Genomic DNA, 24,176 nt, shown 5'->3' with positions numbered 1-24,176 from the left:
ACTGCATTATATTCCGTTATTTTTAGCTGTCACCTCAATTGGTGCATTTAAAATTCACCAGAATGCAGCAAATTCATCAGCACTCTTCCATTCCATGTTCAACTCATCTGCCAGCATCCAGCGTTAGAAACCAGATGACTGATGTACAAGCTGAAAGAATGGTGGCCATCCGAACAAACGTGAGGCTCTCAACAAGCTTAGATACTGAAGATGAGGCTTCAGAGTCCGACATTGAGGAAGTCCACAGAGAGGATATGAAAAAAAGGTATTTTATTATTTTTTTTAGAATGAGTCAACTTATTTAATTCAAGTTCAACTCAACCAAACTGCTGATCATCCTGTTCACACATGCTTTAAGTCTGTGGTCATGGGTTTCTGTTCTCTTTGCTTCATACATTTTTTTTCCCCCCCAAATGGAGAAGCTCCGTCTTTCTGTTCTCCATGTTGGGATATTTTAAATCAACAGTTTGTATCCAGAGAGGATCAGACTGAGCATCATAGAGGAGGGCAAAGGTCAGAGGTCACAGCACAAGGACAACAGTGATTAGTGGGTCGCCAAAGCAAGAAAACGGCCACCACAGGCAAGGTAAACGTTGCATTAAAAGCAGAAAGATGTGTATTTTATCCACAAAAGGTCAAAATTAATATGAAGGGAATATGTCACGCTTTTATATTGAAAGAGCAGTGTGAGATTTAAAATCACCATGGAGAGGGTGAAGAGAAAAGATGCAACAACTGGTTTTATTTACTCATGAGCTAATTGTATTGAAGTAAAAAGCACTTGTACTTCTACACTGCAGAATTACAGTCCGGACAAAAAGCATTAAGTAAAGTATCTGAAACGTATACTTTAGTACTGTACCTGAGTAAATGTCTTAAAGCTACAATCCAAGACTAAAGAATAAAAAGTTCATACAACTCACAGTTCTAATAAAAATACTTTCCACAAAACATTTGTAACATTTTGATAATGTTACGATTAGATTAGACGATGTGAATGTTTTAGTTGACAGACTACAGGTTATTGAAGTATACCTTAATTATGTTTTTATTCTGGAAATATGCGTTTATTTTTGAAAAAACAACTTTACTTTCATCATATCATGACTCTATTCTTCAAATACACAATTTTCCTTGTAAAGTTGCCATTTTAACTTGTGATATTATGACTTGGGAAAAAAATGGATTCTCACATCATTTCAACTTTAATCTCAAATCTTCTTTTTTCCTCAAATACTCATAATAATATCCTATTATGCAAACAATCAGATCAAACATTCATTTTTCAGTCAAACTTGTGAATTTTATGATATATATATATATATATATATATATATATATATATATATATATATATATATATATGAACATAAATTACTTTGTTCATTGTTATCCTGTACATAAACTAAAAAAATGATGTATTTACTTTACTTATAATGTTATTTAAGGTACTTTGACGGGTAGATTCACAAGTTTTAGTTCATTTCCAGTGTAGTTTCCAATTAAAACCTGATGACTGTGTGAGATTGTTTTTCTGGGAGTTGTTTGAAAGACTGCGATGAACAGTTTGTGCTATCACAATGTGTTTTCAAACACAACAATGAGTCATTTCCATCTTCTCACAGTGTCGCGTTTGATGGTTACTGTCCCTCTCAGTGGTTCTATGATGAGGAACAAAGAGCTCAGTGAAGTGAGAGTGAAGTCTTGTGTCTCATTCAGCTCTCAGACAAAAAGCTGCTGTGATTTGAATACAAAGACTCTGAAGGCCAAAACAGACGAAAGGGAAACGGTGCCGACCTGCTGCAGCTTCCTGCTCATTACTGACTGTGTGTGTGTGTGTGTGTGTGTGTGTGTGTGTGTGTGTGTGTGTGTGTGTGTGTGTGTGTGTGTGTGTGTGTGTGTGTGTGTGTGTGTGTGTGTGTGTGTGTGTTTACTGGGGGCGTCCTGTTTGTACCAGTTTACTCCCACTGAGTTTTCAAAGACTGTTTCACAATAAACAATACTGATGATGATGATGATTTATTACCATGCATACTTTTGATGGTTTTCATGAAGTCATTGCACAAAGAATAGCTTTACAAGTGCTCAGACCCATTAATAACTAAAAGTACTTATGCATAAAAAAAAATACATGTAAATGTCCAGCATTCAAAATTCTAGTAGTACAGTTGTATTATCAGCAAAATTCGCTTAAAGTATCAAAAGTAAAAGTACTCACCATGCTCAATTTACGTGAAGAGTGTTAAATTGTGTTGCCCCAAAATTCCTGAAAGATGATATTTTCTTAAAGTAATATATTCACACAATAATATTTTAAAATAATAATGGAGAAATACCAGAGTAATTTCTGTACAGTTCAAACATTATCACTGATTAACACTTTTTTTTAGCTTACTAGCAGTAAACACGGGGTACAGCTGAGTCTGATGGGAATGTCAGGAGTTAATGGTCATAAACCATAAAGTAGTGAACAAATTAAAATCTTGACCTGATGATGGTGCTAGGTTAAAATTCAGAGGACTACCAAAGTTGTTACAATTCATCCTGAGGGCAACATGAATATGGAAGCAGCTGAACACTAACCAGACTGTCATGTGACACCATGCATATGGTACAGTTACAGTGTGTGCTTTAATTTCACTATGTCCACTTCCTGCATGATATCACCCTCCCATTCCCCGTATGACATCTACACTGTTTACTCTCACAGTCATATGATGGTACCACGAACACACACACACACACACACACACACGCACACACACACACACACACACACCTGCCCCAGGTTGTGCGTGTGTGTTTGCAGATGATTTGTCACCTGTTTGCTCTCTGCTATTTGTCACACACTGACACCTTTAGAGCTTTTAAATTACTGCTTAGTATTTTTTATGCAACTTTATGGGAACTATGGGACGAATGGACAAGTGACAAATGATTTAGATCCTTTGCGAAGTGAAAGAATGTTTTAATCTAGCTAATAAAAAACAGGTTTCTGGAAATTCTTACAGCCAAAAAGCTGAGCAGACCGCAAGACTTTTACCACGGTTTGCCTGTTTCTCAGATTTGAGACTAAAAACCATCCAGTTGGCATGAAAACGGCACTAAATTGTAATTCAGAGACGTCATGAACTTTCCCAAATGCCGCCAAAGCTTTCAACCAGTGTGTTGATGGATGGATTTCATAAAAAAAAAAATCATTTAAGATATGTCATAAAGTGCAGAACAGATATCAAAGATGAAACAAAGTAAAAAATATTGACTTGTTCAGTGGATTGCATCTTGCATCAAATACCATAAGCATCTGATATATTTTCCTGCCTGACAAAATAAAACCCTAATGGTTATGGAATTGGCCAAACTCCTCTCAGAATGAGGAGATACTTTTAAGCTAAAATACTTTGTGAGAAACTTTTCCATCTAAACTTAGGAGTTTTAACTGACAAACACATGTTTTTACCTCAGACAGCCTGGAGACACGTTGAGCCAGAGGTTGTTTAGTGAATGCAGCCTCTGAACTCGTAGTAGAGTTGTAGGTTTTTGCTCTGTTGTAACTCTACCGTCAAATAAGGTGGATTTTTAGCTTCGACCAGCAGCTCTGCATGCTCTGTCGGACAATCTAAAAAAAATTCCCCTCCCTATGGTAGCCAAGTTTTTTTGCCCAATAGGAGACTGAAAGTTGGCATGAAGGTCAAGTTTTTGTGAGGTTTTGTGTGTGTGATTCATGCACGAACGTGGTTGCAGCTGTTGCAAATTCACTCTCGTTGCTTTTCTGTTGGAGCTAAGCTAACAGTTTCTCCCTGCTTCCTGCCTGGTTGCCACTTAACAGATAACGGAGGTTAAAAGGTCAGAGGTCAGAGCAACAAGAATTAAGAAAAGGACAGTCTTTTGTCATGAATGCAAGAGAAGAGCAGAAACTAGTTTTAAAAAAATCGAGTTTGAATACAAAAAGCACAAACAGGCAGAGTGTTTATCCACAGAGTTAGAGCAACCAAAAAACAGGGAGTGACGACAAACCGAAGCCAAATTGACCACATAACCAAAGTGCAGCTGGAGAAATTACAGACTGGTTTCTGAAGCAGAGGATTTGTGTTTAACTGTCTGTTCCCCCTCCTCCTCCTCCTCCCTTCCACCTCATCACCATGGCTGCCACACATATCAACATCCATTTAAAGAAAATGTCTTCCTGTTAGACGCAAGAAAACACAACTGCGTGTTCAGTTTGAGGTGAAACTCTTCATGCAACAGATGTTCAGAGGGTCAATGCTGCAAGTTTAGTCCACTTACAGACAAAGACCTAACGTACGAACATGAACTGGATCTCCATCTGGACTTCTCAGTCTTAGAAAAATCAGTTTGAGCCCGAAAGCCCACTATTGTTTAAATGATCATTATATGCTGTAGCCTGTTAATTCCCCTTCATTTGAACTAAAAGAGCCTCAACCAAACCAGAAAGAAAAAAAAAACACACCAAAAGTATGTGCAAGTGAGTGGACAGGGGGTGTCCACATACTTATGTCCACGTAGTGTAGTGTAAACACAGATGGAGTACCTAGATAATGAGCTGAAGCATGCAGAAACACCAGTATGGTCATTTACAGAGTTGAAGTCTGAAATCAAGTTCCACAGTTAAGCGATGAGTTAAAATAAGGGTGAGATGGTTTAGCCAAAGAGTAAATGTGTGTCTCTCTCTCTCTCTCTCTCTCTCATTCATTCCTGCTATCGCTCTCTCACCTTGACAAACAGCACTATTCAAATGCCTCCTCTTCCTCCTCTGCTGGGCCTCCTGTCTCACACCGACGCCTCCTCCGGGAGATAAGCAGGAGTGATGAAGGCAGCCCTGTGCCTCTTCCTCCTTTATATCTCTCTCTCTCTCTCTCTCTCTCTCTCTCTATCCCACCACGATACGCTCAGCAGCCGTCTCCCAGGTGACTCAGCAAGAGAATGACATCATCCCCTGTCAGCACACACACCTGTTTCCTCAGTAAGCACCACCCATCAACCACCGCCCCCCTTGCTCCCGTGCTCTTCCTGGATCTCTTAAAGGGGAAGTGTCCGTCAGACAGGTTCCTTTAAAGACGCGAGAAACGCAAACAGACTACAAATTGTACAATTAAATCATTTAATATAATTCATTATATTTCATATTATATATGATTTTACTGTTAAATTATTCCTCAATATGCAGGAAAGAAAAAAATAAACAAGATAGATAGATAGATAGATAGATAGATAGATAGATAGATAGATAGATAGATAGATAGATAGATAGATAGATAGATAGATAGATAGATAGATAGATAGATAGATAGATAGATAGAGACATATAAAGAGACTTGTTGATGGTACTTCCTGAATCAAAACAAACAACAAACTTGAACTGAAGGACCATAAATTTGGGATTTTTGACTAAAAATAGTTTGTAAGATTTGACGCCGTCATCATGTGTGAGCAGTAAAGATAACTTGTTGGTGTGCTAAATAGCAAAAAACATGAGGACGAGACTTGTACCAAAGACACAACATGATCACCTCAAAGTTATGCTAACAAAGTTACAGTTGATCAGAAACAATAGTTATAGTCATAGCCAGTTACGAAACAAAAAACAAACAGTTTCAGCTTTTGTAAAATTGAGAATTTCCTCTTTTTCACATCATTATAAACTGAATATATTTGGGATTTAGACAGAAAAAGACATGTTAAGGCTTCATCTTCAATTATAGGAATATTTGCAATATTTTCTGACTTTTTAAAATACTTTTTAGCATTTTCGCCTTTATTGGACAGTTTGACAGAGAAGAGGTGGACGGGAAATTGGAAGAGGGACAGGGAGATGTGACATGCAAAAAAAGTACCCGGCTAGAATCGAACCAGGAGGCCAAATGACTGATAAACTGATCGAGACAATATTTGTCAACCAATTTAGAAACCAGGCAACATTCCTCACAGAGTCCCATTAAAGCACATCAGACACTTCACCACAGGAGGCCTCCACCTCATTAACGGTGTGTGTGTGTGTGTGTGTGTGTGTGTGTGTGTGTGTGTGTGTGTGTGTGTGTGTGTGTGTGTGTGTGTGTGTGTGTGTGTGTGTGTGAGTGAGGGATAATTAGAGCGACCAAATAATACACATAATACATGATGTTTACAGCTCGGGTCCTTCATCAAATCACAGGTCGAACCATTAAAGTAGGCACCTGCGATATTTACAACTAATAATGATTTTTAAATTAAATTAAGCAGCAACATGTAGTCCCGTCTGAATTCCCCCTCCCACCTCAGGGTGCTGGTCTGACTTCTGATCTGAGCCGTCTCCTTGCAAAAGCGTCACATCAAGACAAAACTTTTTTTTCTTTTCTGCAGTTTTCTGTTTCTAATGAGGCTGCGTGTTTCCTGGAGCTAAATGAGATCCACGTTATTATTTCTAGAAACCCTGCTGGGGCTGTCAACACACACAGGATGAACCAACCAATTAATGAAATATGCAAATGAAGAAAACAGAGAAGGATTATATTCTGGGTAATTTCATATTGGAGATGAAACGCCGGCAGGAAGAGGAACAAAAAACAACTGCATTCAATGTCTGAATATCTTTTATAGTGCAGCTAAAAAGCCAATGTTTGTCATGATGGAGGCGGAGGAGAAAAGGTCATGGGGTCATTTAAAGAATGGAAACAGGAGAAAGGAGCTAGCCTGGCTCTGTCCAAAAAAAAAAATTAAATAATCCACCTATCAGCTCCTCTAAAGCTCCCTGATTCACACATTATATATCTAGCTGCTAGCTGTTTCCCCCTGTTTCCAGTCTGTGTGCTAAGCTAAGCTAACTGTATTTCCCCAAAATGTCCCAACTATTTCATTAAGCATGCAGTAGTTCCCATTTGCAAAAGTAATAATTTAAAAAATGTACTCGGATCAGAAGTATTATCAGCCTCATGTAGTACAAGTCAGCTGCCTTTTCTTATCTGTGTGTCTACAACTTCGTAACACTAAAACTGCGGAAACTGCTAAAGTACTTCTACTAGAGCGGCATACTACACAGTAGTGAAGACGCACCAGCTAGTACTACTGTTACCAGTCGTGTTTTACTCCCAACACTCTGCAGTGTGTTGGGAAAACTCTTCAGTTGTGAAATGGCAGAAAACTAAAAACAGCCAAAAAACAGTTACATCATGATGGTCTAGACAGCTTTACACACATGCACATGCGCACGCACGCACGCACACACACACTCTCAGTCATAAGTGTGTGACAGCAGCACTTTAACTTTGGGTTCTGTATCACTCTAATTGTATGTGGGAGAAGAAAATACACACACACATACACACACAGGTAATGACACACACTTATTTCTGTCTCGTCTCCCATAGCGACCAGACTGCTCTCTGTCGCCACGGCGATAGAGCTGCAGCTCAGGACCACGATATAAAACACCACACATTGTTATACAGTGAATTAAACCACCATCTATGTAAGAAGTGAACAAATAAATGATTTATTTATAATAAACAATATCAAAATGCATCTTTAATGTTACTGCATCAATGACAATAATGATATAATGTAACAGTGACAGAACCTGTTTTGGTTGGATCTTGAGTACTTTTACTTCAATACTTTAAATGAATTTTCTTGATAACCTTACATACCTATTAGAATTGTTTAATTCTTTGGTTTCACATCTGTCTAAAGTAAGTATTTAAGTATTATATTCATTATTTTAATACATTTCACATATTCATCTGTGAACATTTGCACATACTTAAGTTCCTCTACATTTTAAACACTTTACAGCTCTTTGAATTTAAAAAAACATATATATTTTTTGTAAATTTCTATTTTATATGAATGATTCTTGTTTACAAATATAGTTTATATTTTTACTCCTATTCTATTTTAGCTTTATGTGCTTTTTATTTATTATTTTGATGATTTTTGATTGTGAACTAGTTCTTCAACAATAACAGCCAAAATGTACATAAAAGAATGAAGATGATAAGGAAAATACATATATAAAAACAAATACAACAAACCGCCGCTTATAAACCTAATGTTTTCTTGATTACCAATCATTTCTGACCATTCATTTTATTCACCTCAATACTATCGAGTATTCAATATCATGTTTAAAGTTGAATTGCTCAGTGGCACAGGGTCAGCTCATGTATTAATTTTCCCACACAGGATTTTCACAACAAAATGTCTTTGTAGAGAAGGGAGGGGGTGGGGGGGGGGGGGGCACACACACACACACACACACACACACACACACACACACACACACACACACACACACACACACACACACACACACACACACACACACACACACGACTCAGCGTGGGAACTGAGTGTCAGTATGTAACGTTTTATTCATTTGCTAATTTTACACAACAATGCAACAATACACACTCATTAGGAATGCAGAGAGAGAGCGAGAGAGCCTCACACACACACACACACACACACACACACACACACACACACACACACACACACACACACACACAGAAAGAGAGAGAGAGAGTTTGTGTTTATGAATTATTTTGTTCTGAAGCTGCGGATACCTTTAAATTGTCCTCCAGTGATTCATTATTAAAAAGGAACAATGGTCAAAATCTGTGACTTCAATTCTCTAAAACCACGGCTACTACATTTCCCATATTGCAATGGGATAGTGTCTCTCATTACAATCTTCCTGACTGGTAAACAACACCGTCGTTTAAACTCAACAACTTTAGTTTGTGACGCAGGTTTTCTGTTTAAGTCACTATGCTTAAACTGAGATGACATAACTATGACATCATCAGAGTAGGTAGAGATAGAGCTATGTCAGCCAGCCCAAAGGAAAAGATAAATGAATCCATAACCTATGCTCCTTATGACTACTGAACTGATCTTGATGTATTAAATAAGTTAAGTTATCATTACATACCCACACACACACATAATAATAATAATAATAAAGAGTTACATAAAGAGTGTAAAATACTCAGTACTACCAATACTACAGATATTCAGATTAGAACTAGGTATACTCTAGGTTATACACTCTAATTTATATATACAAACAGATAATAATTTTAAAGATATACAGTACCAGTCAAAAGTTTGGACACACCTTCTCATTCAACTACTTTGAAGAATCTAAAATATAAAACATATTCTGGTTTGTTGAGCATTTGTTTGTTTACCACATAATTCCATATGTGTTCCTTCATAGTTTGGATGTCTTCAATATTAATCAATGTAGAAAAAAATTAAAAGAAAAAAAAGAAAAACCATTGAATGAGAAGGTGTGTCCAAATTTTTGACTGGTACTGTACATGAAAATAAAACAAAGATATAATAATACTATAATAATATAATACACATTTTTAATACATACAATTTGATATAATAAAAAATGGTATAATTGTATGATTTTAAATGATAAAATGTGTTTCTTCTTTTTACCAAGTTATAAAACCAACAAAGTGTAATAGAAAAAGTGTCGTTTAATTTTCTTAACTTAAATTTAACACCCTTGAGTCCTTTGTACATTTTTCTATAAAATATAATAATTCAGAAACTTTCATTACATAAATATATTACACTAAGATAACAGTGAAGAGGCAAAAAGGCCAGCACTTTCAGCTGACAACAAACAGGAGCATCCTGACAGGAAACACTGTGACGACACACACACACACACACACACACACACACACACACACACACACACACACACACACACACACACAGTGTAACATCCACAGATAAACCTCTCTGCCTGCAGCTTTAAACACCAGCAGCATCTGATCCACAGCAGCAGGAAGATGGATGGATGGATGTGATGTGATGTGCACGTGTAACGTCACTGTGCACACACACACACACACACACACACACACACACACGCACACACACACACACACACACACACAAAAAAAAAAAACCACGCAGCAGGGTGCAGGTTAAAAGGAGTGAACCCAGCAGTCCGAGAAACATTAATGCTGCGTCACTTCCAGGAGCCAGCTGCTTACCTTCAGACTCTGAGGGACGGCTGAGTGAGGACTGGAGGACCGACCAAAGCCACCGACAACAGGCACCGACCAGGTCCGGATGTCCTTTCAAAATCAAAGCACAAGACTGGTGACGCACATGTGGGTAGTTTCTGTGCACATGCAAGATGGTTCATTATGTTCACAGTGGAAATGTGGAATGTTACTTATAAATTCACTCAAGTAGGCTGCTGTACTTGTGCTTCTATTCATGACATTGAATGCAACTTCATACTTTTTCTCATTGTTGTAAAAATGCTGTTTTAGACTCTTTGATTAAGTAAAAGCACTAGGCTAATAATGTGAGTACTTCACTACAAGAAAAGGAGGAGTTAAGGCTTGCAGAATTAGTAATCTCTTTTAAATCACTTCTTAAAACACATTTTTATAGATTGGCTTTTATGTGATGTCGTTTTATTGGTTCATTTTCATTTGGTCTTGGTATTTTATCTTATATTTGTTTACTATATTTTACCATTATCACTTGATTTTATTTATTTCATTATTTTATTATTTTATTTATTTTATTATTTTATTATTTTATTTATTTTATTTGATTGTCACTTGTTATTTCATTTTGTTTCTTATGCACTGTCTTGCTGGCTGGTCTGTCAAAGCACTTTGTAAACCTTGTTTTTAAAAGGTGCTATATAAATAAAGTTATTATTATTATTATTATTATTATACAATAAAATGACAATTCTATTAAAATAATAGAACAAACAGTCTTGAGCTTCACAAAGTAACAGAAAGACATTTAACAACCAATAGTCATGTCTGTGTCTTTAACTAAAAGTCCCTAAATACATTGTTACCTTTTGACAATTCTATTAAAATAACAAAGAGCTTTGGCAGATCATAAAAATGTTCCCTTTACGTTCACGCTTTTTAGTATTTTAATTGTGTCACTAAATTAAAGTAACAAGTGTCTCTTCATGTTATTGATTAAAAACTTTTTGTATTTCATTTGATCTGGAGGTGTTGCAATATACTGGTATTATACATATAATTCTATGTAAATATACCAGCGCCTCTGACATTATTATATATATGGTAATGGTTACACTCTCTCCAACTTAGAGAGATTTCTGTGCACATTCAAGATGGTGTTGTAGCTCTCTGGACAACACTTTTCAGAGTGGAAAGGTGGAATGTTACTTATAAATTCACTCAAGTAGGCTACTGTACTTGTACTTCTATTCATGACATTGAATGCAACTTCATACTTTTTCTCATTGTTGTAAAAATGCTGTTTTAGACTCTTTGATTAAGTAAAAGCACTAGGCTAATATGAGAGTTATACTACAAGAACATATCATGTATTCAAAACCCTTGAATAAAAGTTTGCACATATTTTCAGCTAAATAAACATAAAGTATTAAAAGTAAGAGTATTCATTGCAGAGTAAAATGTTCCCTGTCAGTGTTTTACTATTAGGCCGATGATGTTTGGGGATTAAAGCTGCGGTAGGCAGTTTATTTTTTGACATCATCATCCTTTCAACATGATGTTACTCAAGTGGATCACCATTTTTGCATGAGGGGCCGGTGGGGCACGGTCCCACCAGAGGGCGTTGTTGTACAAAACAAGTTATATACTTTTCTCTACAATGGGAAACTCAACTTTGTCTACTTCATACTTTATTTTTGCAATTTTTCATCATATTCTGAATGAAATATTTTTTTCTGGAAACATATTGCTTTGTAGTGTGTGTAACTTTTCTTTGTGCCTGATGCTGCATGACTGTTTCCGCTTGGTGGGGCCCTGCTGCATTCGTGAACATGAACTTTCTGATCGTGAGCGGGGCCTAATGGCCAGGGCCCCGTTAAGCCCCCTTTAAATTGCGGCTGTGGTCACAAGTCTAGTTTTCTACTAAGGATTTTTTGCCCAATGATGCCAACAACATACTGCCTACCCCAGCTTTAATATCACTGCTGTTTTAATGTGTGCGTCACATTTTACTGCTGATGATGTTCAAGGTTTTGCTAAGTATACATCAGCTGCTTTTCATGCAGAAGGCTTCTATAAACTGGCTACAGATTAATGACTACTGGTTTAAAAACAGATCTGTTGGCAGTGTTTTTCCAGGTTTTTCCAGGATTTCAGCCTCTCCCTATACTTTCCACAGAAGTTCCTGTTATTCATGCTTTGTACTGTCATTTTACCATAATGACACACCCTGATGCTTAACAGACTGCTTTCTAATATGATATGAATTAAAGGCCTTTATGAGAACTGGTTGCCAGATTGTAAAAAATCATTATCAGAAGTTTCTCGCTTTTTATAAGCCACTAAGTAGGCTGTTCTTTAAAAAAAGATTAAATGTTCTAAAATAATTATTAAATGGTAATTAAAATGAAGTCTGTAGTTATAAATGTTAAATTAAAAGTTATTTAAAAGCAAACTTAAGACCTACCTTTTTAGTTTTATTGAGCTTTATTTTTTATCTTTTTAAAAAATTCTGTTTATTTTACATGTTGAGTCTAGCTGTTAATTAAGGTTTATTTATGTAAAATCCTAACTCTGGTGTTTCCTCAATGTTTAGAGTGCTGCTATTGTTTAATGTTTCATTAATTAACAAAGTAATTTATTGTTTGTGTTTATCTTAATTTATATAAAAAGTGATTAAGTAATTAAAAAAGGGCAAATCACATATGCAGTTTTAAATGTTATTTGGTTATTAATAAAAAGTTATTAAAAAACAAGTCTGCAGTTATCCTCATTTTTAATGATTAAAAGAGGGTTTTTATAACAATTGAAATGCAGTTGTAAATGTTAATGAGTTCTTAATAAATACATTTAAGGTCAAGCTAGGGACTGTTCCTTACCTGGCAACACAGAAGGTGTTATTAATGGCTCATAACTGATCTACGAAGCATGAATTAATGATGTATTAACCATTAATAAAGCCATTAGTCACAGCTCATAAACAGGGTGCCTTATATGTGAGTGGTACAACATTCATCCCCCTGTGTATATAGTGCCCTCTAGAGGCTGAAGTGTCCATTACAGCCACAATATGGAATATCAACAGGAGTTATGATACATTATTAATAAGAGTCCCTGCTCTCAATTACATGAGCAGATCAACTTAAATCATTTATTTTGGAAGGAGTCTCAACTGATTGTTTCAAAAACAATCAGTAGGCACAGACAGGATATTCTTTACTGAGCTAAAACATGAAAAACAAAACAGTCTGCTCCTTTAACAAACAGGCCTGAGCTTCACAAAGTAACAGAAAGACATTTAACAACCAATAGTCATGTCTGTGTCTTTAGCTAAAAGTCCTTAAATACATTGTTACCTTTTGACAATTCTATTAAAATAACAAAGAGATCTTTAAAAATGTTCCCTTTACGTTCACGCTTTTTAGTATTTTAATTAAGTGTCTCTTCATGTTCTTGATAAAACTTTTTTGTATTTCATTTGATCTGGAGGTGTTGCAATATACTGGTATTATACATATGTAAATATACCAGCGCCTCTTACATTATTATATATATATAGTAATGGTTACACTCTCTCCAACTTCCCACGGTCATATTCTGAGTGTAATTAATCTGCCAATAAAGAGAGATATATTTGTCATTGAATTATTTTGGGTACGATATCTGTGTAGTACAAATTCATTTGTGATCCTTTTTTTTTTTTAAAATCTTTGATGCAGAATCTTGTTCATACTTGGCTCTGCAGGTTATTTTCATGTCCCAGTTTAATCCCTGCAGGCTGCCCAGGTCCAGTTCTTCAGTTCGGTTCAGGGTTTAGTCCTACTCAAAGCTCTCCAGGACGGGTTCATGTCCCGTCTCCTTGAGGAAGCGCAGCAGGTCGTCCGGTCGGAGCCCCATGGTGGCGGCGTTGGTCATGGGGTGGAAGTAGACCATCTCGTGGCCTCCCTCCACCAGGTCCCGGTCCAGGACGAACTTCACACTCTGGTCCTTGTCGAAGAGCAGAGCGAGAGCCGTCGCACAGCCCTGACCCACCTGAGAGGAGACGGACGGAGGAAGTTAACAACGAGAGAAGAACTCAGAACAAACTGCAAAGAAATCAGTCCTAACCAGTGACTGGAAACCAGACCAGTCTGTAATGGTATATGAAATATGTGGACAATATTTTTGATGGTAATAGCAACTGTCAAGGCTGTTTAAAGTAAAAACAAATATTGTAAGACACCAGCTGGAAATGATATGGTTGGTTAAATCACTTGACAATGAAGAACAAATATGTTACTTGAAGCCCAATGTGTCCCTACAGACTGAGAAACATCACAAACATTATACATGAACATTTCCATTGCTATTCAAGTTAAATGTGATTTTATTCTAACTTGACTCTGAGCTGATTTGTTTTTGATGTTTTTATGAACTGAGCGTTTTAACCGCTTCTCACCTTGAGTTTCTCCAACATGGCGGCCTCGTCCGCGAAGCGCAGGTTGCCGCTGCCGACCCCGAGCTTCTTGGCGAGGTCGTTGAGGTTCACCTGCAGAGGAACAGAGAGGATTATGGGACGATGCATTCAGGACGCAGCAGAGGAACCTGACTTGCTCAGAGGTCAGATGGATGTGATGGTGAACGTTCAGACGTGAGCTGACCTGGCGGTCGTGGCGGGCCGATACCAGCCACAGGCCTTTCTTCTTCTTGTCCTTCAGGAAGAGGTTCTTAGTGACGGCTCCGCTCACGTCCTGCAGGTGAGGCATCATCTCCTCCACGGTGAACACCTGCAGGGGGGAAGGAAAACATACATTTCAGGTATATTTTGTCACGCATTTCTGTTTTTCTGAAGATACATTGGGGTTTAATATCTGCTGAATCTACAAATCATTTTAGAAACTGAAATCACACACAGTCTTTTGCTGCAGGACAAATAAACTGATATCTCTGTGGAGGGCCTCAGTATGAAGCTGAAAAGCCAAAAAAAAAAGGATAAATTATCGCCCCCTACAGGTCACAGCGAGGTATTGCAGCAGAAACTTGTTACAAAATCTGCAAACATTGATCTGAAAATGATTTCCTATTTCTCAAAAGCTGAAAGGACTGCAAAACAACAGCCCTCTTTCCATTAGAGGGATGTTTCTAATTAATGATGTATGTGGAGTATGTAGCTACTAAAAGGTCCATCCAATAAAAGTTAAATAAAACATTTAATTCTGCATTTTAAAAACAGAAATATAGGAGATTGTGAATACATAACTTTTGTATTTTAGAATAAAATCGTCAATGCATTGCTGATTGCTGATGTTTGTCATTTGGAGACTTGTCATCCCAGACTCCTGTCAAAACAGTGTCGCTTTCTAGATGAACTTGATCATTTTGCACAGAAACATGACTGAATAAATGCATCTTTGCAGGATCTCAGTTTCGATTGATCCGATCAAGAATTCGGCATCAAAGTAACAGGCAATGCAACTCTCCTTTACTTCAAAAAGACAACTTGTAGATGTGTCCACGTGTCAATAACAACTTCACATCAACGTTGTAGAGAACATACGTCACAACGCTACAATTACACTACAGCAGGAGCAATTATAGAAGTGTGTGAATTCATAATGATTCATACAGTTTCTGCAAATATGCATTAAAGATCTTAGAGAAAGAAAACTTAGAAATGTGTAGTATTCTAATGGGATGCAATAGTTCCAGCATTGCATTCCTCTGCAGGCTTCATAAAGTACATGACAGATTTTATTTGGCTTTAAAAGACTCTATAGATAGATATATTAACGTTTCTGGTGCTATTTTGGGGTTTTTACCGGCGGATGCTCCACACACGTCGTCTGGATGTTTAAGCTCTGCAGGGATTTCTCCAGCTCGGACCGCAGATCTCCTGACATCTTCAATCTATATGTTGTTTTTAAATGAATGAAGAGAAAACAGAAGTGAATTGGACATCACAGTCTCTGCTATGGACAGAAACAGCTGCACGTAGAAGAAGAGGAAGAAGAAGAAGACTACTCTTCTTCATGACAGAGCTTCACAGCAGCTGACATCTTTACTGCTGCATTACTGCCATCTTCTGGACTACTATTGTTCCTCCAAGTTTCAAATGAACACATTTAAAAAAAAAACCTCAACAGCAATGTTGTTTTTTTTCCTCCAGAAATCATAACCTGGTAACTGAAGATCATCCACAGACCTTGCTGTGGGTAGTTACATGTAGGAACTGTGGTTGAAAGAAAATAGTTCCTGACTTTTTGAACATTGCAGTGAACTGTACTGATGAGCGCTGTGCTGTCACATCTACTGATGCTCTTGTCATCGAACCTCATATCTCCTGACACTTATTGTGGCCTTATACATTGGATTTTGCATCATTCACTCACTCACTCACTCACTCACTCACTCACTCACTCACTCACTCACTCACAAATTCCATTGAGAATACATATGTGTCAATATAACATGCAGATAAACATTAAAAACAACAGCTTAAAATAGTTTTTTTTTTCTGTCTGTAAATATAATATTTCAGTTATTGTTGATTTTCTACTGTTTTTTATTGCTTATTTATAATACTTGTTTTTTTTATCTTCATTTTTTATTTTTATCTTGTCTTTCTTCTACTATGTCTCTTGTGTGCACTTTACTCTACGCTGCTGTAAGCCTGCAAATGTCCCCGCTGCGGGACTAATAAAGGATTATCTTATCTTATCTTATCTTATCTTATCTTATCTTATCTTATCTTATCTTAATTACTTAATTAACTTAAGTGTGTTAATGATAATTGTGTAAAACATTGTCGAGCATGTAACTCCTAAATAATACATAGGTAGATTGTTAAACCATCCAAAAAGGACCCTTTGAGCATTCATAGGACCCTTTAAGCGTTTTCAATGATTATTGAAACTTCCAGGAAGACCCAGAGGACACAAGATCTTCTGGACCATGTCAAACATTCATTATGTTTCTGCACTAATTTACTCAAGTTTGTCATTTCATTTCTCATCATTGTGTGTACTAGTTCGGTTTAATATGATATTTCTATGGTACGTTTGAATTGCTTCATCAAATTTCTTGTATTGTGTGACCACACCAAAATTGCCACCGGTGATGACGTCAAAAACAAAATTGGTTACAATAGACCCGGTTTCCCCTAGCATGAGTGACATTGACCAGTACAATTAAAAAAGTCTGCAAATAGTTTGTGTCCAAGCACAAGTTTAGTTTGGCAATCAGAACAGCTGGTATAGAACTGAAGGTAACAAACTACCAACAACAACCTGAGGCATGTGGGCCGTGACAGACAGTGATGTATGCGCTGAACTCTTAGATATGTCAAGACTTTTCTAAAAGGAGGTTTTTTTCTTGTTTGGTTAATGGCACCCAATATTAATCACAATGTCATAATAAAAATGATTAATAACAAAGGAAAAAAAAACATGACTTTCATAAATAGAGTTTATGTGATTGGAAAACTAAGCTAAGCTGTGCAAGAGGTGGGTTGGGGTGATTGATATTCGGTCATTTACGTATTCATTTATTCATATATTCATTGGCTAGACTATTCACAGATGGTAGGTTGAAAACTGGTATTAAATCCAAAGTGTATGAAAAACACATGAAAAACGGTCAAAAAATAAACTGATATCTGCAGAGATGAGAGTGATGAACATGATTGAAAGCTTGGCAGGTTTTCCCGCAGTTGTCCAACCGTGATTTTAAAAAAAAGAACTGCACCTTCATTATCCATTTTTGGTATAAGGTGAGCTGTTGATAATATGTTTAGAATATGAAATATGTTTTATGGGGTCCTAAATTTGGTCATTTGTTTTTGAAATATTCTTGTGAGTCTCCTTCTTTTCATGTCTGCGAGCCACTTCTTTTTCCCCCATTTAAGATTTCAGGTTTAACTACTTTTTGAGAAGAGATAGATAAACTCGAGATAGATAAACTCCATATGTGGACACCTATACATTACCTCCATATCACTCCATCCAGATGTTGGATGGGGTTGTCAGGTCCATAAGTGTTCCAAAGTTATTAATTCCCAAAGGGGACTTTTTATCTCAACAGCCTCCGTTTCAGAGCAAAAAACTATCAAGAACTGTCAGCAACCTGTTTTAAAGTTGCTGACTAAACTAAAAAACAATCAGGAGAGTGCTCAGGGTCGGGCCAAAGTTTCCGCAAAGCTGGAAGTTTGGTAGCCTGCTCCTAGCACCAATTCATCACGTTTCTCCAAAAATACCATAGCTCTTCATTTTGTTCATAAAATTGAGCTGATGTGAGCAGTTTTTGATGCCTTGATAGCTAAAGTGTATAGATGGAGGGATTTGTTTTCATTGCTCAGGCTGCATAAGTATACTCTCTTATTTCCATAGCTGCATAAACAAGGGTTATAGTATGGTGTCAGATCAGCAGGAGCACTGACCTCAGGACAAGCTGTAGCTTTTGGTGGTTCACACTGCATACATGGGTCGAAATAGAGGTTTGAAGGTCGTCGTTCTTTCAAGCAGACTGACCTGTTTAATGATGAGCCTTGTTTGCATGGACGGCTATTTTTTACAGCCCTGATTAAATATGACTTTGTGGGGCAAAAGCAACAATGTCAACTGTGAAAAAAATCATTAACGAACATAGATTTCACTTTCGTAAGACGCCCTGGTGTTTTTTTTGTGTCACAGTCTCCATCTTAAACTTTGTGGCCTCAGATAGTCCTATAATGATAGGATGTTACTTCAGTTTAAGCTAAAAGATAAGATAAGATAAGATAAGATAAGATAAGATAATCCTTTATTAGTCCCGCAGCGGGGAAATTTGCAGGCTTACAGCAGCATAGAGTTAAAGTGCACACAAGAGACATAGTAAAGAAAGACAAGATAAAAAAAATAAAAAAAAACAAAAAATAAAAAAAAATAAAAAATAAAAAATAAAAAATAAAAAAAAAAACAAGTATTATAAATAAGCAATAAAAACAGTAGAAAAACACAATAACTGAAATATAATATTTACAGACAGAAAAAACAAAAAAACAAAAAAAACAATTTTAACTATTATTGCACAGTGTTTTTATTGTCATGTGTCATGTGGTCTGCTGGGAGCAGAGCTGGTTGTGTAACCTGACAGCAGCAGGAATGAAGGACCTGCGGTACCTCTCCTTCACACACCGGGGGTGAAGCAGTCGGTGCTGAAGGAGCTGCACAGAGCTGCCAGGGTGTCCTGCATGGGGTGGGAGGTGTTGTTCATCAGGGATGACAGCTTGGCCATCACCCTCCTGTCTCCCACCACCTCCACCGTATCCAATGGACACCCCAGCACACTGCTGGCCTTCCTGACAAGCTTGTTGAGTCTCTTCTTGTCTGCTGCTGAGATGCTTAAACTTAATCCTTCAAATTAAATTTGACTAACTTTAACTTCAATAAAGGGGTGCTATGTAGATATTGCTTCATTGTGAGAGTGCACAAGCCAAAAAGGTTGGAAACCACTGATTTAGAGTGAACTGGGAGAGTTTTTATGTTGCCTTGAAAAAACAATTCCATGGGATTAAAATGAAGTAAAATGAAACCATATTTGCCCCGGGGCCCAATGAAACTCCTTGATGACCTCTAGAACAGCTCTTAAATATATCATGTTTAACGGTCTTGTAAGGCCTTGTAAGATAAATACAAATACGTTACACTTTAGAATAAAACATTTTTTTAATTAATATATAAACGCTTGATCTCATACTGGGAAAAAAAAGGAATTACTGCACTATTCAGTAGAGTTCGCTGCACTTATTGAATTTGTATTTGTTTACTGCACTTATCCTATTCATAGTAGTTTGTACCACTTATTATATTCGTATTAGTCTGTTGCAATTATTGTTTTCGTAGTAATCTGCCTCTGCACTATACTTTAGCTCTGGTTTATGCTCTTAGATGCTTGTTTAAGAAAGGAGATGCACTTATGACTTCTGGTGACTAGTAGTTCTCTTGAATACCTATGTTGAATACACTTATTGTAAGTTGCTTTGGATAAAAGCGTCTGCTAAATGACTGTAATGTAATGTAATGTAAAATCACCAGCAGCAACGACATGCAGTAAGGCATTATGTCCGCTTGATGGCGCTACTATCCATGTCCAGCATTAGCATCATACCCAGGTATGAGGCTTTCATACAATAACTGGGCTCAGATTGGAAAATGATGAAGAGGCTTGGGCAGCAGTGTGTGTTCCTGCTCTCACCTCCAGCAACACACATTTCATAAGTTGTGGAAGTGAGATGAAGGTAGATCTCCCCTCTTGTCCCAAACACTTAGAATTGAATGCCTTCGCTTGAACTGTAAGTAGCAAAAATGTAAATCAGCACTCCAGCTCTCTCACATTGGTTCCATAAAAAAAAACAAGCGATGAGATTAAACCTGTCTTCATGAAAAAAAAGTCACTCAATCAATGTGTGTCGTTTCCCTTCAAAAGTGCTGAAAAAAGTTAACCCTGGAATAAATAACAAAATATTGCCCCATGAGACTGAACTGATATTATCCAAAAATGTGTCAGAATGCTCCTCAGTGTTGGATGAATTAGTTGTATAACAGTTTTCTAAATGTCCAGTGACAGCCCACTCTTTCACAATATCATCTATTGTCCATTCACGTTCTGTGTAATCTCACCCTTTGTCTCTCTCTCTCTCTCTCTCTCTCTCCAGTGTGCATACCAAAATACATTTGACATCCACTGATTTTCTTTTTTTTTGTCACTCTGCGCAATTACGCACCCTCATCCATGGACACAGTGTGTCCTTGGCAAGATTGTTTTCAGGAGAATGAACTCCAAAAAGGCCCTAGAGATGGAGTGATCCGTGGATCATTTATTTATTTATTTTGCACGTTTTTTAGATTGGCTCCTCGGCAGCCTATAGGCTCCCCAACGCGTCTTTTGACGTCACATGTCAACTTCTGTGAGATGTATATGATCGCACTGCGGGTTTTTTAAGTTTCTATCTTTCTACACCCGAGGATGAAAAGTAGCATTGTTGGCACTATGGACAACAAGTGAATAAAATCATATTTCATAGGTCAAGTATTTTTTGGTTACATCCCTGCAGCGTGCCACATGCGTAATGATGACTTAAAATAGAAGAATTAAGGCTTTATGATGGAAAAGAGCATGTCAGAGTAATTTGGAAAGGAATTACTCATTTCTCACACCAACACTGGCACATCCCTGCGCGTCTATGTCACCACCGGACGGGTCTCCAAGCCAATGGATAAAAAGGAGCAGAAGGCAGCAGGATGCTTGTTGCTGGAGCGAGTAACGGGACAGTCAGTGGCATCATGAGGTCGTCGTTAATGATGGAGGATAGAGTCGGTGGTGGAGATCCCGGGGGCTCCACCACCAGGATGATCTCGGAGGCTCTTGCGCCCCGGCTGCTGAAGATTGCGCAGGACGCAGCAGCAGCAGCAGCAGCAGCGACGTCTCCATCCACCTCCACCACCACCACCACCACCACCACCACCAGTCAGCCGCAGGTCATGGAGACGAACGGGACCCGGTGTGGCGAGCAGATCCTGAGCTATGGCTGGTCTGAGAAAGTCCTGATCGGAGGGGTCCTCACCATGCTGACGTTGTCCACCATCTGCGGGAACATGCTGGTGGTCATCTCCGTGTGCTTCGTCAAGAAGCTGCGCCAGCCGTCCAACTACCTGATCGTCTCCCTGGCCGTGGCGGACCTGTCGGTGGCCTTCGCCGTGATGCCCTTCGTCAGCATCACGGATCTGATCGGTGGTCAGTGGATCTTCGGACAGTTCTTCTGTAACGTTTTCATCGCCATGGATGTGATGTGTTGCACCGCGTCCATCATGAGTCTGTGCGTAATCAGCATCGATAGGTGAGATGAACTTATTGTAAAGGTCTTGTTCTGCCATATGCAGTGACACAATACGTCAAACGATCACACTGTATAAAGAGACGTGATCATTGTTTCCAAACACCAAAAAAAAGACACAAAACTTTAAAACCCAAATTTGTGTTCTCACGGATTTATTCAACTTTTACGCATCGCAGGAAGCATTTTTGGAAGCAAACTCTCGATTTTGAACCATTTGGAAAAAAAATCTATTACTTTTTTTTAATTCGACCTTCCCCCACAGGCCACATTCTTAAAAAAATGTCTATAAAAATATTTTCTTCGCACAGTGAAACATGGGGTTTGTGCATAAGGGAGGTCAACGTGGCTCAGGGTCTCTCTCAAGGGCGCTTGGACAACATTTGTAAGGATGAAACCTGTGAACTTTTGTCTGGGTTCGTTGTCCACTGTGCACTAAATTCCCCGTTTGAATTGAGTTAAAAAAAAAGTGGGAGATGAATAAATTCCGGAGCAAAAATCAGTAAATTACTACAATTGCGCAAAATGACTGTAATAAACGATTTCTATCTTTATGTTGGGATGTAGTTTCATATGTTTGATGAAATTATTAACTGACAGCCTGAATCTCTGCTGTGGGCTGGTGGGTTTAATCAAGTATCTAAATGTAGTAAATGCATTGTTTTAGACTGTATAAAAGTGGCAAACGGCCCAGACATGTAGACCTAATCTTTATTTAAAACTCAAAGGTTTGCTTATCACACATGGTCTTTCCAGGCATCTTGGAACAGCTTCCAACCTAAGGGGCTGCATATGGCAACCACAGATTGCTGTTAAGCACCTTGCTCAAGGGCACCTTGTTAAAGGTGGGCGATGCATAACAAGAAAATACCTTTGTGCTGGACTAAAAATGATAAAAAAAAAGATGAAAAATGAATCAGATGAAATTTGTTTGCCTGTTTGTGAAATCATTCATCCGGATATATTTTTTTCTCTGCAGGTATCTGGGTATCACCAAACCCCTGACGTATCCCGTCCGTCAAAACGGCTGCTGCATGGCCAAGATGGTCCTTTCAGTGTGGCTCCTCTCAGCCTCCATCACCCTCCCCCCTCTGTTTGGCTGGGCGCAGAATGTCAATGACGGCAGAGTGTGCCTCATCAGTCAGGACTTCGGCTACACCGTCTACTCCACAGCTGTGGCGTTCTACATCCCCATGTCAGTGATGTTGATCATGTACCACCGGATCTACCGCGCAGCCAAACTCAGCGCCGCCAAGCACACCATCACCGGCTTCCCCAGGGTAGGGGATCACCTTGCAGGGGCGGCTCTTCGAGGGGGAAGAAGAGGTCAAGAGGCTCACCGGCCAGCAGTGTCAGGAGAAACAGGAAGCGTTGAGGGGACAGAGACTGAACAGGAAGAGGAGGAGAGCTTGGACTGCGTGGCAGCGGCGTTGAAGATCCAGCGTGAGGTGGAGGAGGAGTGCAGCACGCGTGTCTCTCGCCTCCTCAAGACCGGTGAACACCACCAACGCCGGAAGAGAAAAAACCAGTCCATCTTCAAACGGGAGCAGAAGGCCGCCGCCACTCTGGGCATCGTGGTCGGCGCCTTCACCTTCTGCTGGCTGCCCTTCTTCTTGGTGTCCACCGCCAGGCCGTTCGTCTGCGGAGTGGAGTGCAGCTGTGTGCCGCTCTGGCTGGAGAGAACTCTGTTGTGGCTGGGATACGCCAACTCCCTGATAAATCCCTTTATTTATGCATTTTTCAACCGTGATCTGAGGACCACCTACAGCAACCTCTTGCGGTGCCGCTACCGGAACATCAATCGTAAGCTGTCAGCGGCTGGCATGCACGAGGCGCTGAAACTAGTGGAGAAGCCAGACACTGATGCGTAAAGCTGTGGGTCTGCCAATCAGCCATGCTGCAGAGAACAACAGAGACAGCCAGGGAAAAAGCCTGGGGGGTTTAGACTGTGGCACAAGGCCACCACGCTGCCAGAATGGTTATATCTTCACATTTGTACAATGATCGCTGAAGCGAGATGAGGCAGGAAGCTATGATTAAATGGATGCATATAAAAGGAAGACTAAAGAAGCCTACTTTTTTTCTTCTCGGAATTGGGAACAATTTAGGGAAAGTTTAACTCAGCGGTGAAAGATTTTTATTGTCTGAATTGTTGCTGCTGCAGTGGACTATCTGTAAAGTGCTGTACAGTGTAACGACTGTCCAACAATTGTAATGATGGTTGCTACCTTGGTGCAATCAAAAGTCTTTTGCACATGACATTGTTACAAAAGTTGGTGGTGCTACACACTGACTTTGTACTTGTCGGCCACCGCGAGTGGAAACTTTCGAACTCAGTAGCC

The 24,176-nt window shown here is 38.6% G+C and overlaps 2 protein-coding genes across 3 annotated transcripts; one reads left to right on the top strand and one right to left on the bottom strand.

Moving 5' to 3' along the window:
- Positions 1-10,997: 10,997 nt before the first annotated feature.
- LOC129092287 (prolyl-tRNA synthetase associated domain-containing protein 1-like) lies at positions 10,998-15,962 on the bottom strand. Of its 2 annotated transcripts, XR_008531256.1 has the most exons (5): positions 15,785-15,962; positions 14,627-14,752; positions 14,425-14,514; positions 13,501-14,018; positions 10,998-11,048 (listed from the first exon to the last, which is right to left on the bottom strand). XR_008531256.1 is itself a non-coding variant. In XM_054600181.1 (4 exons), the coding sequence occupies exons 1-4, from the start codon at positions 15,863-15,865 to the stop codon at positions 13,806-13,808; spliced, it is 510 nt and encodes a 169-aa protein (XP_054456156.1). In that variant the 5' UTR covers positions 15,866-15,962; the 3' UTR covers positions 12,806-13,805. The 2 variants fall into 2 exon arrangements, 1 of the variants encoding a protein (XP_054456156.1); XM_054600181.1 differs by lacking the exon at positions 10,998-11,048 and having other exon boundaries at positions 12,806-14,018.
- A 5,279-nt stretch (positions 15,963-21,241) lies between these two features.
- Positions 21,242-23,705, top strand: LOC129092713 (5-hydroxytryptamine receptor 7-like). The gene is made up of 2 exons (XM_054600731.1): positions 21,242-21,837; positions 22,814-23,705. Exons 1-2 carry the CDS (start codon positions 21,242-21,244, stop codon positions 23,703-23,705), a joined length of 1,488 nt encoding a protein of 495 aa, XP_054456706.1.
- Positions 23,706-24,176: the final 471 nt, after the last annotated feature.

Source organism: Anoplopoma fimbria, chromosome 6, assembly GCF_027596085.1.
Source record: "Anoplopoma fimbria isolate UVic2021 breed Golden Eagle Sablefish chromosome 6, Afim_UVic_2022, whole genome shotgun sequence".
In the NCBI taxonomy this organism is placed as follows: Eukaryota; Metazoa; Chordata; class Actinopteri; order Perciformes; family Anoplopomatidae; genus Anoplopoma; species Anoplopoma fimbria.
Note: the sequence above shows the minus strand (reverse complement) of the source record. Positions and strands in the feature narration are given on the sequence as shown.

Coding starts and splice junctions, on each gene's coding strand:
- LOC129092287 (XM_054600181.1), bottom strand. CDS start 15,865: ATGTCAGGAGATCTGCGGTCCGAGCTGGAGAAATCCCTGCAGAGCTTA. Junction 14,515..14,626: donor CGGCCCGCCACGACCGCCAG/GTCAGCTCACGT, acceptor GTTCCTCTGCAG/GTGAACCTCAACGACCTCGC. Junction 14,019..14,424: donor CCATGTTGGAGAAACTCAAG/GTGAGAAGCGGT, acceptor GTCTCCTCTCAG/GTGGGTCAGGGCTGTGCGAC.
- LOC129092713 (XM_054600731.1), top strand. CDS start 21,242: ATGCTTGTTGCTGGAGCGAGTAACGGGACAGTCAGTGGCATCATGAGG. Junction 21,838..22,813: donor TGCGTAATCAGCATCGATAG/GTGAGATGAACT, acceptor TTTTCTCTGCAG/GTATCTGGGTATCACCAAAC.